This window comes from Salvia splendens, chromosome 19, assembly GCF_004379255.2.
Source record: "Salvia splendens isolate huo1 chromosome 19, SspV2, whole genome shotgun sequence".
In the NCBI taxonomy this organism is placed as follows: domain Eukaryota; kingdom Viridiplantae; phylum Streptophyta; class Magnoliopsida; order Lamiales; family Lamiaceae; genus Salvia; species Salvia splendens.
In genome coordinates, this window is record NC_056050.1 from 22,098,553 (window position 1) to 22,115,110 (window position 16,558).

The following is a 16,558-nucleotide window of genomic DNA, read 5'->3' on the forward strand; positions in this document are numbered from 1 at the left end:
TCAGAATCTTGGTTTTTGGAAGTAGGCAGCGAAGAATCGAGAGTTGATTCCCCTACGCTAGTGCTCGGAGAATGCGTTGGACAGTTTTAGACGTATTTTTAATTCCAATAGCTGGAGTAAGGTTGGATAAATATGCATGTAGCTCTTATTTGGAGTTGGTATGCATGGAAGAAGAATCAGAACATCCATTATTCTGTACATGCTGGGAATTAATGAAAATTATGGAATAGATGTATGAGGAGCAAAACATCCTTTCTGGCAGGACCTACTTGAAAATTATGTGTAGGAGTAGTCCCTCAACAAAATCATTTGAACTATTTGTGTCGATTCTAGATTTAAACATTTTTTTTATCAATCCTAGTTGAAACCATTTTTCATACTTGTCTCGATTCATTGGACTAGAATTAGCTTGCAATTTTTTTAGAAATAAATTAGATTGGAAAATTGTTTAAATTAGTTTTTGGATAAACATACAATTATATTTTGAAAGTTTACACGATAATAATGAACTATAAATTGAACTTCGTTGATTTACTCAGCAATTAATTATGATAAATGTATATATATTAATAAATTCTCTGCTATAAAAATAAAGTTAGTTATTTGACTGGTATAACTAGTATACTATATTTAAATTAATAACAATAAATAATTTGTCAATTATTGGAGATAGTCCAAATACAATTCATAATACTACTATAACTTGTTTTCCAGTAATATTACCATTGGAGAAACATAAAAAGTAATTGTTCGAAGGAAATAAATTAGCGTATAATATACACTTACATAGTTTTCATAAATTGCAACTATTACCTCAAATTGCCAAAATTGAAAAATATTTAATAACAAATGACTTAAATATAATTTCGCCCACTCAAGTCTATCTATAATCAATTACTAAAAGCTAATTAAAATATTTACTTATAAGAATAAATGAGAATATTAATTTTAAACCAGAATTAGCAAGCCCTACAAACAAACTAAACCCCAAAATCCTAATCTCTTCTATTTCGCCCGCCTCGGAAAAATTGGTGTCCGCGCGAAGAGAGTAGTGGCGGCCAAATAGTCAAAATCCCCTCTTTCTTCCTCTACCCTCTGACCGGTAAGGCCACCGCCTGCTGATTTCAGTCGGCAGTCGTTTCTCTTAGGCTGTAATTGTTTTAATTGAAGTATAAATTTTATGTTTCGTGATATTATTATCTTTTTTTGATCTGCATCCTTGGTGGAAAGGTTGCAATTTGGATGTGTATGTGATTAGTAGTACATGGTAATCATATAAGCAGTCTAGAATCAATTTGGATGTCTATGTGATTAGTTCATCGATGTCATTGATAAATCAATCGATAATTTATCTGCGAAATATGCCAAATAATCAATACATTTCCACATTGCGGAGTTGTTTCTATATGACGCCTTCCAGTAATGCTTTCCAACATTAAAAAAAAGTCAGTAAGCGCTTGTACCTCACTGATTTTGATTGTTTCCTTGTTTCAACGAAAAGATGGAAAGTTCTCGCGCTTGCGAGCGCTGCAGGAAGAGGACGCTAGTCCCTGATGTTGAAACAGGTAATATGGTATGCACGTCGTGCGGAATCATCCAACAATTCGATAATTTTCAAGAACCTACTGGCGGCATTACCGGCATTACTGGCACCTACATTCGCCTTGGAACCTCCGGCACCGGCACTGTCCATGATTACAAGGAAACTAAAATCTATCATGCTCAAAACTTGATTGACGATTTTATGTTCAAGTTGGATTTTTCAGCCCAGAAATCGCAAGAGGTTAGGCTTTTGATTGAGAAGGTCACTGATGGAGAATACGGCCAAGGGGATTGGTTTTCTGTTCTGATTGGGGCATGTTCTTATATTGTGATGAGAAAGGATCAGAAGATGATGCCCATTGTTGAAGTGGCTGATACAGTTGGTTGCGATGTGTATGAGTTAGGGCGGATGATTGGCCGGGTGGTTGAATTTGTTGATTTGAAGTTGCCTGAGTTTGATATTGTGAATGCTTTTGAGCGAGCAATGACGAGCATCCCTAGTTTTACTCATGTGGCGGCGGATTTGGTTAAGAGGATGCTGCAGCAAGGGGTGTTTTTGGTGCAGTGTTTGATCAAGTGGTTTGTTACGACGGGAAGGAGACCAATGCCAGTGGTGGCTGCAGTCTTGGTTTTTGTTGCACAATTGAATCAAGTAGATAGTGTGAAGATCGAAGATGTGGCAATGGAGTTGCACGTGACAATAAGCACCTGCAGGCTAAGGTACAAAGAGCTTCTAGAGAGGCTTGTCGAGGTCGCACAGGTGCTGCCTTGGGGGAAGGATGTGACGGTGAAGAATATTTTGAGGAACGCCCCATCTGTGATGCAATACATGGAGATGAAATCATTCAGTCGAGGGGGAAAACAACGTTTCAGCTGTGATGTGGAAGAGATTGTGGGAGACTGCTTGAGTAAAGACATTGGATATGGATATGATACCTTCAATATGGAAGAAGATTGCAGCAGCAGCTCTAAATATTTTGAGCCGAACTGTTTGCCTAGTGATTGTCCTGATAAATTTCAAATTTCTCATGAGTGTTTGACATTGATTTATTCAAATTACTTGGAGGGGATTTCTGGCATTGATGTAGTGAATCCAAGGAAAAGGCAAAAAGGAACGTTTGATCTTCACGGATATTCAGAGTGGTGGAGTGGGAAATCGGAGATGAGCAAGAAAATGATTCTGAAGGATATATTGGAGAAGGATGTGGGATTGGATGTTCGGCCGCCATCTTTCAATAGAGCGTGCTTGGCTTTGGCTGAGAGGCAAGAAAAGATCAAGGCTGCAAAGCTGCGCATATGGAGGATTATGCGTCCTAAAAGTGGTGGGGGCAATGATCTTATTACTGTATTCGAGCCAGAGAAAGCGAGGAAAAAGACAAGGAAAAGAAAATGTGGTGTGGAGATTGAGTGGGAAGATCTGATAATTGAAACTCTGCTCCTTCATAACGTCAAGGAAGAGGAGATAGAAAAAGGACATTACAATGCTCTGTTAGACTTGCACGTGTTTGCTCATGTTAATGAATGATGAAGCCTCCGTAAAGATTTATGGTTCTCGTCACCTAAACCAAAATAGTCCATTCTGCATAACAAATGCATAAAGTTTTGTGAAACACCAATTTTTTGCATATAAATAGCTCCTCAATGGAAGGGCATTGTCTGTTGGATATTGGTTTAGGAGGGTTATACTGTTGGGCCTTAGTAGAGGATTTCTTCTCTTATTTTCTTTTCTATCTAGTTTATTTCTTTTATTCGTTTCTTTCTCTATCCTCTTGCCTTTACTCTATCAACCGGTGTGGTGAACGAGGGTGGAACTATGGTGCTCGTTTGGAGAATTTAAAGGCACTCAAGGAATCATCCACCTCACTTTTGCACTTCCAAGGTGTCATGGCGGCACAGCTCGCCACAATCATGCACCATGGGTTCAACTGAAATAGATTTGTAGATTTAACAAATTTTACGTTCAACTAAAATCAACTTTATTTTATTATTTAACAAATTTTAAGGCAGAAATTTATCAATATTATAGATTTTGCTTTAAATTTATTTTTATTTTTACTAACCAAAACCTTCAAGTCAAATTAACCATAAAAATAATGTATACTGTAGATACATTATGATTTATAGTAGTAGTAGTAGTTAAAAACTTAAAATGATAGTATTAGTAGTACAATGGATTGTTTCTTTCTATTCACACATATGGTGATAGGAGACACGTTAAAATTTTGTGAAGATGAAGATCGAAAATAATTTTAAAAATAATCATGTCAGTATCAATAGGTATTTGGATTATATAGAGAGATAATTAAATTAGTCTTTGAAAGAAAATAGAATAATATATAAAACACTCATACTCTTATGCAGCATATGGTATATGAGCAGTCTAATGTTTGGCTAGTAGTACTATAGTGAGTAGTGCGTTCTCTCTTGATTCTTCATCTTCCTTGATATCATATGCAAATTAAATACATATGTACTAATTATGATATTACCTTGCATGGTGTTTAAAAGATGATGCCTAAAGGTTAATTCTAATTATGGCGTTTCAAATGTTGAGATTGGAATTTAGCTCTTGTTTTTAAAACTTAACAGACACTATATGTATAGCAATTCAATAATCAATTTTGATTAATTTGTAGTAAAAAGAAAAGGTGATTTATAATCACGAGTTACATTGAAATGAAAAGTAGTATTTAACAAGTGAGTCCGTACAAGAGAGAGTTGAATTGACGAAGCATGGCACAAGCGGAAGCGTAGTTGGAGTTGAGGAGAAGTCGAGTGAAGAGTTGCATAGTGAGCAGACTATCTGAGCCGGCGTGATGGCTCTTCCCACCAGCCCGCTCGACACTCAAACTCCGAGCCCACCGTGAAGCGCAAAGGAGCGGGTGATGGGCTTCAAATCGTAGACCTGGATCCCCAAATAGCTCTTGAACATGGTTGTGCCTCGTCAGAATCTTGATCAAGAACCCGAAGTCGTAGAGCCCGTGGAAAGTGACCCAGGCCCGGCCCGTTCCAAGGCCGGATTTGAGGAAACGGGAGTTGATACCCCTGCGCTTGTGGTCGGCGAAGTTGATGCCCTGATCGCGGAGGAACGCGATAGACTCCGGATTGTAGGGGTCGTAGTCAGAGTCGAAGTCGCGGAAGTTGAACTTGTTGGCAATTGAAACTAAAAATATAACATATAACTGTCTCACATCGGTGTTAAGAGAAAACTGAAACTAGTATATAAGTCTCATGGGCCCCTCCTCCTATCACCAATTGATTTTAGGATGGAACCCATGGATTTCTATCATGACCAAGTGGTCCAATCGATCGCAAATTTAACTGACCCAGCAGTATATCTGGGTCGAAATCGAAAAAATGAGTCAAATTTAACTGACCCAGACCCAAGTATATAAGTCTCATGAGCCCCTCCTCATTGGTCCTGAAACCTGAAACTAGTATATAAGTCTCATGAGTCCCTCCTCATTGGTTTTAGGATGGAATCCATGGATTTCTATTAGAACTCCCATACGTAGAAGGTGGCCGGTGTGCCGAGAGTGGGGAGGTTGCCGTGGGCGTCGGAGAGGGTGAGGCTGAGTTGGATGATGTTCAAAGCGTCCACGTTTTTCTTCATCAACGCATAAAGATTGGCGGCTGAGAGAGACGAGACGCTCCCCTCCGGCTTGTAGATGGTGCCCGGGAATTCGCTGTCCATCAATGCCAACCTGAATTGCTTCAAACACCCTTTCATCAAACCAAATTCCGCATCCAGATTGCTCTGCCAAACCTTTCTTACTACCACACCCATAAATAATAATTTCTCTCTTTTGCTTTCGATAATTCTGATTTCTCTCTTAACAGTATGTTTTTACTTTGTGATCGATTAATTGAACTGCACGTCTATATATAAGACATCTGTTTCTATAAGGAATGTAGTAATTTATTATTATTTTTATTGATATGTATAGATAATTAGATATAAATGTCATAAATTCATATGGTAAACATTATGGATAACGGTTTATAAAGCCACATTTTTTGGGTGAAATTTGATATTTTGACGAACTTAAAACTTGGTTGCTAATATCACAAAGTTATACTACTACTATACTTTGTAGCAAATTTTGCGTAGCTATGATTTTCTTAAATTAAATTTGACATGGCACGTCAAATTATGTACTCCCTCCGTCCCATGCTACTCGCACTTTTCATTTTAGGCCGTAAATTTGGGATTGATTTTTTTGTGTAATCAAAAAAGAATTTTAGGTGTAATGAGACATCACTTACTAAAAGAGCTCTTAACTTAAACTAACATATTAATTAAATGCATTAATTCTAACTTAAATTATAAATAGTGTAAGGACTTTGTGACGAGCCGAAAAGCAAACGTGCGAGTAGCACGGGACGGAGGGAGTATTTGAATGAAACGGGTGAACATAAACAAACAACGTAATTGGTGGAGTTTAAAAATCGCTCCCAAATTTCGCAAAATTACAAATGGTGGGAAATAATTCAGGATTTGAAAGGTATAGAGAATAAGAAGAAGTAATTAGTGATCTCATAAATTCATAAAGGAACGTTTGATGTTGACGGTGGTGGAGTGGGAAATCGGAGATGAGCAAGAAGATATATTGGAGAAGGATGTGGGATTGGATGCTCGGCCGCCATCTTTCAATAGAGCGTGCTTGGCTTGGCTTGGCTTGGCTTGGCTACGGCTGAGAGGCGAGAAAAGATTAAGGCCGCAAAGTTCCTAGAAGGTATTTGAGCCAGAGGAAGAAGTGTGGTGTGGGAAGATCTCATAATCGAAACTCTGCTTCTTCATAGCGTGAAACTCATGTGATGGAAGATGATTTATGGTTCTCGTCTCCTTCACCAAAATAGTCCATCTGCATATCAAATGCATAAAGTTTTGTTAAACACCAGATAAACCATGAATACACATTTAAATCTTCTGATAGTGTAAATTGGCTGGTCCACTTAATATTTCCCAAAAAGTAAGAATGATACTTATCTGATTACATTTTGTCACTTTCTCTAACAGAATCACACCAATTTACCTCCAACCCCATCATAGACACCAAAGTATAATGTGGAAGCATCCAAATCTGTAAGCTGAAACCAACATGGCATGAATTTCAATTATGTATTTTCTTGATTTTATATTTTTCTATTTTTATTTTACAAATAATGATAAATTTATGGTGAAAAGAAAAAGTTGAGCCTATTAAATAATGGGATATTGACACCTAATATCATGAAACTTTCAAAAAGTTGGTTTTTTCCCACGAACTTTGAAATTGACAAATAATATTACGAACTTTACCCCGAGTTTGTTATTTCCCACTAATAGAAAAATTCCGGCTATATTAATAGATTGAAGAACAATTTTGGAGAGTGTGCTTCAAGAAAAACTATCTTCAAAGATTGAAAAACTTGAAACTCTCGAAGTTGTTGAGAAAATACAAAAAAAAATTCGTAAAATAAAATTATTTGTCAGAATTTTGTCATTGGTGGAAAATAACAAACCCAGGATAAAGTTCGTGATATTATTTGCTAATTTTAAAGTTCGTGGAAAAAACTTAACTTTTTGAAAGTTCCATAATATTAGGTGCTCCTTAAATAATTAAAAACACAATTTCATAAAATAATTGTACTAATAAAAAACAGAGAGATTATATAAATACAGAAAAACAAAAGTGTAGTTCTCATGTTAGTGTAGGTAAATAGGAAAACAAGAGAGCGTCTCTCCCTTCAATTGCACTTGTGTCCGTCTTCTTCAGCACACTCTTGAAGCTTTCTTAATCAGAAATTATTTCTAATCAGACAGATCCATTAACCTCCAGTAAGCTATCTCTCTCTCTCTCTCTCTTTCTAATTTTTTTGGAATTTTCAGAAGCTTTGTGTTTACTCTAATGCTAAACGAAAATTCTATGATATGATGGTTTTTCAATAAGGTGGACCAATTAACAAACTTGTACTAGCTTCTATGACATGTAAAAATCCCTAATTTTTAATTCATCGATCGTGTCTGATTGCTGCTGCGATATCACTCTACGCAGCGCCAATATCGAATTGTCACGATAAATTGGCAACTGTGGATACGGCTCAATCACTCCACGCTGTATTTAATTTTCTGCATTTATCTGAATTTATTAACGATTATTTGGATCGATGGTTATTATTTGTAAGGGCTTATTGTTATGTGCTTGCTGGAGCCTGTTTGCATTATTGAACTTATGGGACTATTTAATGTGTTTCTCGACTCTTTATGGCTCAATATGTCTACCTTCCTTTGTAACAGTTTTTATGGTTACTGGATGGTTTTTTGGCTCAGTATTTGTTCCTTTTATATTTTCACAACACGTGTAAGGTAATTATACTCCATTACTGCTCATTAAGGATAATGAGTGCTCGGAAGAAGACGCCATTTCAAAAGCACAGAGAAGAGGAAGAGGCGAAGAAAAAGGTATCTTCTTTGCTCACTGACTCCTTTCAATTGCAATGAAGATAATTTAAGTTTTTCCTTTTTTTGAGCTTCGGTAATCTTATTATATCCACACCTATCTGTTGATATTTGCAGAGAGCAGAGGATGAAACTGCACGGTTATATCAGGAATTTGTAGAATCATTTCAAGCGGATAATACGCCTGGGTCAAAGGCTTTTGTGAGAGGTGGAACTATCAACCCAAATGAGAAGCTGAAGAATGATTCAGTAGGTTAGTTGCAATTATAGAACATGTCTACAAAGTCCATAAAATGTAAAGTTTAGTTTGCTATTTTGCAATGTGGATAAATAAATGATTTCTTCTTTCTTACATGGACACATTAATAAAAATATGGGCCTTTTCTATCATTCGCGGATGGCAGGTGGAAATTCCAAAGATGAGGGTTCTGGTATAAAGAAAGGGAGTAGGTAAACAAATGCTTTTGATTAACTATGTTGCAGAGTGCTATTACAGTTAGGAACTTGAGTACAACAACTACTTGTGACATGCAGTCTATGATATTTCGGGTTTTCAACTTGTAGAGAACTGACTGACTGATTCTATGCCATTCTCTGAGCTAATATTTTTGCTCTAAGCTTTGGTTGCAATTTTGATTTGTACAATGCAACTAGAAAAATTCTCTGTATTGTGGAGGATTTCTTGTCCATTTATCATATTAGCAGAAGATGCTTCTCGTGTTCAAACTTCAAACTTCAAAAAATGCTGGAATTTTCCAGGGTAGTGGGTACTAATGTATAGACTATATAGTAATTTTAAATTGGAACTTTTATCTCTTTTGAATGCACATTCTGCACATTGATAGTATTTGTTAAATGGTTTGAGAATGTAGAATCCGGTCATTGAAATTTTCAGCTGCATTTTTAAAGAGCATGCATTTCAAATCTTACCTATGTTGAATTGCATATAAACAAATCACTTAATTACATCAGATGCCTCTAATATTTGACAAGTACAAAAATCAGCAAATATAGTCTATGGTATGGTTTGAAACTATGAATTATGAAATACTCCCACTACATGTGTGTTTATACTGAGCTGATCTCATATGTGTATAATATCATTATCCTTCAAAATTTTCACCTATTAGGATTGCCAATGGGGGAAGACCGCCTTCCAGGTTGTCCGACCTCACTAGCACAACATATGGTTTGAACTCATCATTCGTGCTTTATATAAACATGTGTCCTTGCCTTCAGGGATACCTCTCACCTGGAGAACTAGTTATTTGGTTTATCTAACACTTAGTTTGGCAGCAGATAATGTAGTTTGTGGGTTTTATATGCAAATAATCATATATTCTGGATTCTGAATTCTGGAATAAGTCTAGAACTCAGCATAATTTGTATAATTGAATTTATAATATCAATTTTTTTGTTTTCCTAGCTTCTTGAAAAAGTTTACTCTTGGGGTTTGATGTAATAAACTGCAGCTGTTGGATGTAATGGTTTCTATCTACAAGATAGAATATCCTAATTCTTACATTCAGCTATCCTTACAGTTGCATCATGAAGATTTTGATTTAAACTGTATGGCTATAAAGGATAATGTATTGTTAAATTGGAGGAACATAGTAATTAATGTGAAAGAAAATATTTCAATGAGTGTATTTTACAATTTACATGGAATGTGATGTTGTCAAAGTACCCACCCAATCTGAAAGAACAATGTTCACATGATATAGAGTCACTTGGATGGGTGTCGATGTTATATATAAAGGTCAGTTTAGTTTGGAATTTATGCGCCATAGGGGCTGAGTTCTGTGAAAAACTAAGACGGGCCTCTTCTTTCCTGGAAAATGTTCCAGAGTTGTTTTTGGTTGCCTTTTTCTCACTTGAGTTGTGCATGCTTTATTTATACCTGTACTGTTTTTACTTTTTTGTGCCTTCAAGCTGTCTTATCATCGGAGTAGGTATTAGATTATAGTCAAACTTTATGCAGGTATGTTCCATCTTTCATCCCGCCACCAATGGCAACAAAGGGTAAAGAATATGAAAAGAAAGTAAGCATCATTTTTTCTTTTTTCACTCCTTTATAGTTTCTTGTGTTTGAATCATTTCACTTTGCTCTTTTAGAGCATCCAGAAAGAGGACAAGCCAAAGGAGAGAGATAAAGGGAAGTCGAGGAATATTGATCATTTTATGGAGGAACTGAAGCATGAACAAGAATTGAGGGAGAGAAGGAATCAAGATCGTGAATATGGCCGTGATACACGTCATGGGGACAATTCTGTGGTTAGTGTCTTATGAATCTCAAATATGTTGACCAAAGCATGACAATCTACTGCTAGTCTCGTGCAACCTTATTTGTTGCTTTCTTGACATTGCTTATTTTCTATTTACGAATGGTAGTTATATTACCCTGTAAATTTTTAGTAGTCACCAGGTGCAATCATCCAAGTTGGCTTCCTCTTCTTTATGGTGATAGTGTATTTTTTGTTTATTAACTCATGTCTTGGGAGGCTTCCACAAATTTATCTTAGTTAATATCATCATCTTAGTCTAAGCCAGCTTAAAATACTTCTAAGTTACATGGATTTCTTTGTGCCAGCTATCTAGCAGGTTCGATGAACTGCCAGATGATTTTGATCCAATGGGAAGACCTGGATCATTTGATGATGGAGATCCACAGACTACAAATCTTTATGTGGGAAACTTGTCACCTCAGGTTGATACATGTTGTTTCCCACACTTTTTTCGGAAGTTTACTTTCCTTGTTTCTCTGCACTTCAAGAACTGTCTTCAAAATATCATCTGACCTAATTTATTTACTGTTTACTTTCTTCCCATTTAGGTTGATGAGAATTTCCTTTTGCGTACTTTTGGAAGATTTGGTCCAATTGCTAGTGTAAAAATCATGTGGCCAAGGACAGAAGAGGAACGGAGACGGCAAAGGAATTGTGGATTTGTGGCTTTCATGAATAGAACTGAGGCTCAAGCTGCGAAGGATGAGATGCAAGGTTTGAACTTTGAACTGAATGCTCTCTGGCTAAATTATGTAATGCATGGAGTACCGATCGTCTCCTTTTCTTTTAATCCAGGGGTGGTGGTCTATGAATATGAATTGAAAATTGGGTGGGGTAAATCTGTATCTCTTCCATCACAGGCACTTCCTGCACCACCTCCTGGACATATGGCCATCAGGAGCAAGGAGGTGAGGGTGTTACACTTCATCTGTTATCTGATTGATATTTTTCGAATGACTCTGTATAGGCTCTTCCACTCATATGGGAGCTAATGCTACTTTTTTTAATCTATCTTCTAATCTTATGATAATCCATTATTGTCTTGTTTCCAGGGGGCAACTGTCATTTTGTCTGGTCCTTCTGGTCCTCCAGTAACTTCTGTTCCAAGCCAGAACTCAGAATTGGTAGGTAGTCTCATGTTTAGAGTGCACATTCTGGTTTATATTGTAAACACATGTTGGTGGCAGTTTATAGGGGCCAAAGGCCCCCCCTCCCCTCCCCCTCCCTATGGGAATTGTGAAGCAATTGAGTTAGGCTCTTCTATTGAACACAAATATGAGAGGAGAGGATAGACAGTTCAGTTACGAAAAGCGAGGCTCTCTGCATCTCAAGATGGGAGTTTTGATTTTCTTTATTCACTCTATATGATGTAGGCTAATACTTGAGAACAATTTCTTTCTTGGATGTGTAGGTACTTACACCAAATGTACCTGATATAAATGTTGTTCCTCCTGACGATGATCATCTCCAACATATTATTGATACAATGGCTCTCTATGTTCTGGATGGGGGCTGTGCTTTTGAACAAGCAATAATGGGGCGAGGCCGTGGAAATCCTCTATTCAGTTTTTTGTTTGAGCTTGGTTCAAAGGAACATACTTACTATGTGTGGAGGCTTTATTCATTTGCTCAGGTGAGCTTTCTATTATTATGAAGATGATGCATTATCATATAGCACCTTTTATCTGGTGGTTATCTGGACATAAGAGGCCTGACTCCTCTTCCCCATTCGTCTTCTAATATTATGATAAGTTGTCATCTCAAGGACACAGCCTGTTCGAAGAAAAAATGGATTACTGAAAGATGAATCGCCATTATTCATTCTTTTCTTTGAACTGGTATGAGAATTGGGAGACAGAAAGCCAGTAATGCTGATGGATTCGGAGGATAGATAGCTGCATTCTTCTCACCATGGATTTATTCTAAGCCTCGATTAAAAAGTCTTTGTCTTGAGCCTTACCCAAGAAGCATTCTCTGCCCCCGTTAGAACCAACTTTGAAGAGAATTCAATGATCATATTATAGATTCCCCGCAATGGCCTTCTTTTTCATTCAGTAACACAATTCATTATTGCATTTGGCTCAGTGGAAGTACATGGCCTACCTATGGAAAAGTTCAATATTTTGTCAGTTAGCATGTGTGGGAGTCATATACTTACCTAAGTAATCCATTCATATAAATTTGAAGTAATAAAGGAGTTGTGGTATAGTTTCTATTTTCTTTGTCCTGCAATTTGAATATTTATGAAGAACAGTTATTCCCATATCCCTTCATATCTAGGAAGGAGTAGCAGCATTGATATCAAATTGCATCTGTTTAATGCAGGGTGATACACTTCAGCGATGGCGAACGGAACCTTTTATCATGATAACTGGTAGTGGAAGGTAAATAGAAATTGTTAATTGCTTTCATGCATGAAAAGTGGTTGGTGACTGAAATTTTGTATAATGCCCTTTTTGTTGAACTTTTGTGTTTAGACAATGTAATTTTCTTCACACCCTGCTATTTTCATGTAAAGATGGATACCGCCTTCATTACCATCAGCAAAAGGCCTGGAGCATGAAAAGGAAGCTGGGAACACTTATGCTGCTGGGAAAAGCAAAGTACTTACTACCCCAGCCTTTCATTCTGTTTTCTGGTGGTCATATTTATATTGAATTATGTTATATGCTCCATATTGTGATTTTGTACAGCGTGCGGAGATGGAACGGACACTGACAGATACCCAAAGAGATGAATTTGAGGACATGCTACGTGCATTGACATTGGAGAGAAGCCAGATAAAAGAAGCCATGGGATTTTCTCTAGTTAATGCTGATGCTGCAGGAGAGGTGATTGTTGAAGCTTATGTTGATAGAATAAGTTTACTTGGCTTGAAAAATTGTCATGTTAGGAAGTGCAACTCATGCATGTCATGAGCACAGTACAAAGATAGGTTGCCTAGTGTATTAAATGGTGATAAAATAGTTTCTGCATGAGTTTTTTTAGTTAAAGATGATCAATAATGGTTCCCATTTGCCCCCATTACCTATTGGATGGAGGGGAAGCGTCTTATCAACTAAGCCACACTTCATTGTCTAGTTTTTGCCTGAGTTGACTGTCACAGTTATTAACTTTCCGCTACATTTTAAATCTATTATATTTGAGAAAGCAACCTGTATCAACTTTGGTCTATTGTCATGATCCATTGGAGCAATATATCTGAAGTGAAGCAGTATATACGGTTCTACTTTTGTCAGCTGGGGTCGGTTGGATGTGTATGTGGGGGGTGGGGGTGTTGGACTCTGCCTGCCAACTTGACTAATGTCTCTATATAAATATGTGCATTATTGCTTTTCAGGTGGTTGAAGTATTAACTGAGTCTTTGACTCTTAAAGAAACTCCAATTCCCACAAAAGTTGCTAGACTCATGCTAGTCTCAGACATCCTGCACAATAGCAGCGCTCCTGTGAAAAATGCATCTGCTTATCGCACCAAATTTGAAGCAACTTTACCAGACATTGTGGAAAGCTTTAATGACTTGTATCGTAGTGTAACTGGACGAATTACAGCTGAAGCCCTTAAGGTAATGCTTACCTTGTTCAATATCTTGAAAATTTTGTGCGACTCACCTTGTCAGAAATTGATGTTTCTCTTCTGACATTTTCAGGAGCGTGTTTTGAAAGTTCTTCAAGTATGGGCTGATTGGTTTCTGTTCTCGGATGCATATGTCAATGGATTGCGAGCTACCTTTCTTCGATCTAGTAACTCAGGTGTAATACCGTTCCATTCTATATGTGGTGATGCCCCTGAGCTAGAGAGGAAGGTTGGTTCTGCAGAAGCAGGTGATGGGGAAAAGTTCAACCAAGATACTGCTTTAGCAATTGGTAAAGGAGCTGCCATGAGAGAGTTGTTGAGTTTGCCCCTTACCGAATTGGAAAGACGTTGCAGACACAATGGGTTATCTCTGGTTGGTGGAAGAGAAATGATGGTTGCTCGACTGCTTTATCTGGAAGAGGCGGAAAAGCAAAGGGGCTACGAATTAGATGATGAGTTAAAGTCTTCTCATAGCCAGTCAAGCTCTGGAAGATACCCAAGTGGACAGAAGGAACTAAACTCGGAAATGGATCTGGGGAAAATATCAGTAAGGGGTAGTAATATGGATGATAATATGCAGTCAATGGGGAGAGGAACAATGCTTTCCTCCCCAAATCCGCAATCTGACATTAACAATAGTGAAGGAAAAAATGAATCAATTCTCCCATCCTCTAAGTGGGCTAAAGAGGACGAGGAAAGTGATGAGGAGCGTGATAGAAGCACTAGAGACCTGGGGTTGACTTATTCATCTTCTGGTAGTGAGAATGCTGGTGATACTGTCTACAAAACAGAGGAGCCTGAGCTTATTACTGATGCCACTAATTCAACACATCTAGATAGTGTGATGAATGAAGAGCAGAGGTACCATGCGCTTCTTTCTGTAATTAACTTTACGAAATATATAATTCCTTTTGGTTTGGAGCTCAATTAGTTATGCATTCAATCATTTCTTTTCTGAAGTTAACATGATATGTCTTAATCTCTTAAATCGTCGTTAGAGAAAGGGAGTTCAGGGGTCTTTATTCTTCCCAATTTCCCCAATTTCTGTGATCTATCCTCACCAATATTATCCCTTTGCTAGAGTAGATTTTTTTTTTAATTTGGAATGTGCTTTGGGTTTGACTTGATGATGCTTGTACTTGAAGAATACTAAAATGTACTCCCTCCGTCCCTCTCGACCCTCTGTAGCTGAGTCGTATTCCTTTTTGGGTTGTCCCACTGTAGCTGAGTCGTTTCCTTTTTTTGGCAAAAAGCAACAACTTTTCTTCTCTCTTCATCTCTCTACCTTTTTCCTTTTCTACTTTATTATTCATTTAGTTACCTCACTTAACACAACTTTTCTTAAATCCTGTGCCGAAAAGAAACGCCTCTACTACAGAGGGACGGAGGGAGTAGATGGTAGGTGTGAGTTATGATTCAAGTTCAACTCGTGTTTCTGATTGTTTCAAACTAATAAAGTATAGTATAGTACTTTTATTTTTTGGAACATCAAGAGTTCTGTGTAGAAGTTCATACTTGATTTTATTATGTTCAATTTCTGAGCACCTTGTCTAATGTGAATGATGTTACATGATACATGATTCTGTTGCAGACAAAAAATGAGGCGTCTTGAAGTTGCTTTGATGGAATACCGTGAATCCCTTGAAGAACAGGGGATAAAGAATCCTGAGGAAATCGAGAGAAAAGTTGCTGTGCGCAGGAGGCGGCTGCAGGCTGAATATGGTCTAGTCGACTCAAATGCTCATGCGTCAGGCAAAAGTAAGTACTAATGTTTAGAAGAGATTGTCACTTCATAATTTTTGTAATGCTAAACAAGCCAACCTCAAATTTCCCGCCACTATCATTAATCATGTAAAATGTATTGTGTATGTGCTTTAGAGTGAGGATGCCATTGTCTTGACAGTTCTAGAATATTTTGCTTCCTCAAAAGCTTTCAATGTATCTATTGCTGAAATCCCAAACTTTGACGTAGCATTCATGTGAACCTGACCACTTAACACTGTCAAACTGCAGAGATATTGTCTGAGAGGAAGGAGCCACGAGATGACTCACGTGAGCTATCAAAAAAGCGTCGCCGTAGCCAAAGCAGAAGCCGAAGCCCTCAATGGAAATCATCCATCCGAGACAGAGATAGGGAGAATGATGTGAACAGAGACCGGGACAGACGGCGTGAACGGGACAGACCACACGAGATGGATAGTGAGAGAGGAAGGGAGCGGGATAGGGACCATGACAAGAGTGGCAGCAGGGAGAGGGATGATCACGATAGAGAAAGGACCCGCGAGAGAGATAGAGATAGGGAAAGGAGGAGGGTAAAATGAAGTCGCTGACAAATGAGAGATCATGTGAAGATTACTTGGAAGAATACTCGAATACGGTGAAGTTTGAACTAATATTTAGATTGTCAAATGAAAGTTAAAAGACTTTTGCTTGATCAGCTTTGAAACCTTCCTTGCAAACACGTAGCAAAGTGCTTTTCATTTCAAGCACGACATTTATTGTTTTTATTGATCGCATAACCAGGTTAGCAGTTTTGCTGTTGGATCTATGGATTATTTGAATTTTTTTGGGGCATTTTGCGTTGGTAAATGGTACAGTACTTTTTTGGTCAAATGCAAATTTATTAAACTAACCATGTAGTAAAAATTCAGCCGTACATATATCACACTGATGTCAACAAAATTCAGTGATAAGTCCCAAAAAATATATAAGA

The 16,558-nt window shown here is 37.5% G+C and overlaps 3 protein-coding genes across 4 annotated transcripts; 2 read left to right on the top strand and 1 right to left on the bottom strand.

Moving 5' to 3' along the window:
* The first annotated feature begins 969 nt into the window (after positions 1-969).
* LOC121780218 (plant-specific TFIIB-related protein PTF2-like) lies at positions 970-3,260 on the top strand. Its single transcript, XM_042177752.1, has 2 exons — positions 970-1,102; positions 1,502-3,260. Exon 2 carries the CDS (start codon positions 1,502-1,504, stop codon positions 3,065-3,067), a length of 1,566 nt encoding a protein of 521 aa, XP_042033686.1. The 5' UTR covers positions 970-1,102; the 3' UTR covers positions 3,068-3,260.
* Positions 3,261-4,232: 972 nt separating this feature from the next.
* Positions 4,233-5,329, bottom strand: LOC121779166 (probable CCR4-associated factor 1 homolog 11). The gene is made up of 2 exons (XM_042176496.1): positions 5,047-5,329; positions 4,233-4,690 (listed from the first exon to the last, which is right to left on the bottom strand). The coding sequence occupies exons 1-2, from the start codon at positions 5,327-5,329 to the stop codon at positions 4,233-4,235; spliced, it is 741 nt and encodes a 246-aa protein (XP_042032430.1).
* A 1,900-nt stretch (positions 5,330-7,229) lies between these two features.
* On the top strand, positions 7,230-16,458 carry LOC121778212 (protein RRC1-like). Of its 2 annotated transcripts, none has more exons than XM_042175523.1 (18): positions 7,230-7,363; positions 7,921-7,987; positions 8,102-8,237; positions 8,362-8,434; positions 9,966-10,026; positions 10,100-10,258; positions 10,575-10,691; positions 10,818-10,983; positions 11,065-11,177; positions 11,322-11,393; positions 11,681-11,902; positions 12,595-12,653; positions 12,788-12,872; positions 12,963-13,100; positions 13,610-13,834; positions 13,919-14,706; positions 15,437-15,603; positions 15,859-16,458. In XM_042175523.1, exons 2-18 carry the CDS (start codon positions 7,925-7,927, stop codon positions 16,164-16,166), a joined length of 2,952 nt encoding a protein of 983 aa, XP_042031457.1. In that variant the 5' UTR covers positions 7,230-7,363; positions 7,921-7,924; the 3' UTR covers positions 16,167-16,458. The 2 variants fall into 2 exon arrangements, with proteins under 2 accessions (XP_042031457.1, XP_042031458.1); XM_042175524.1 differs by having other exon boundaries at positions 8,389-8,434; positions 10,109-10,258.
* Positions 16,459-16,558: the final 100 nt, after the last annotated feature.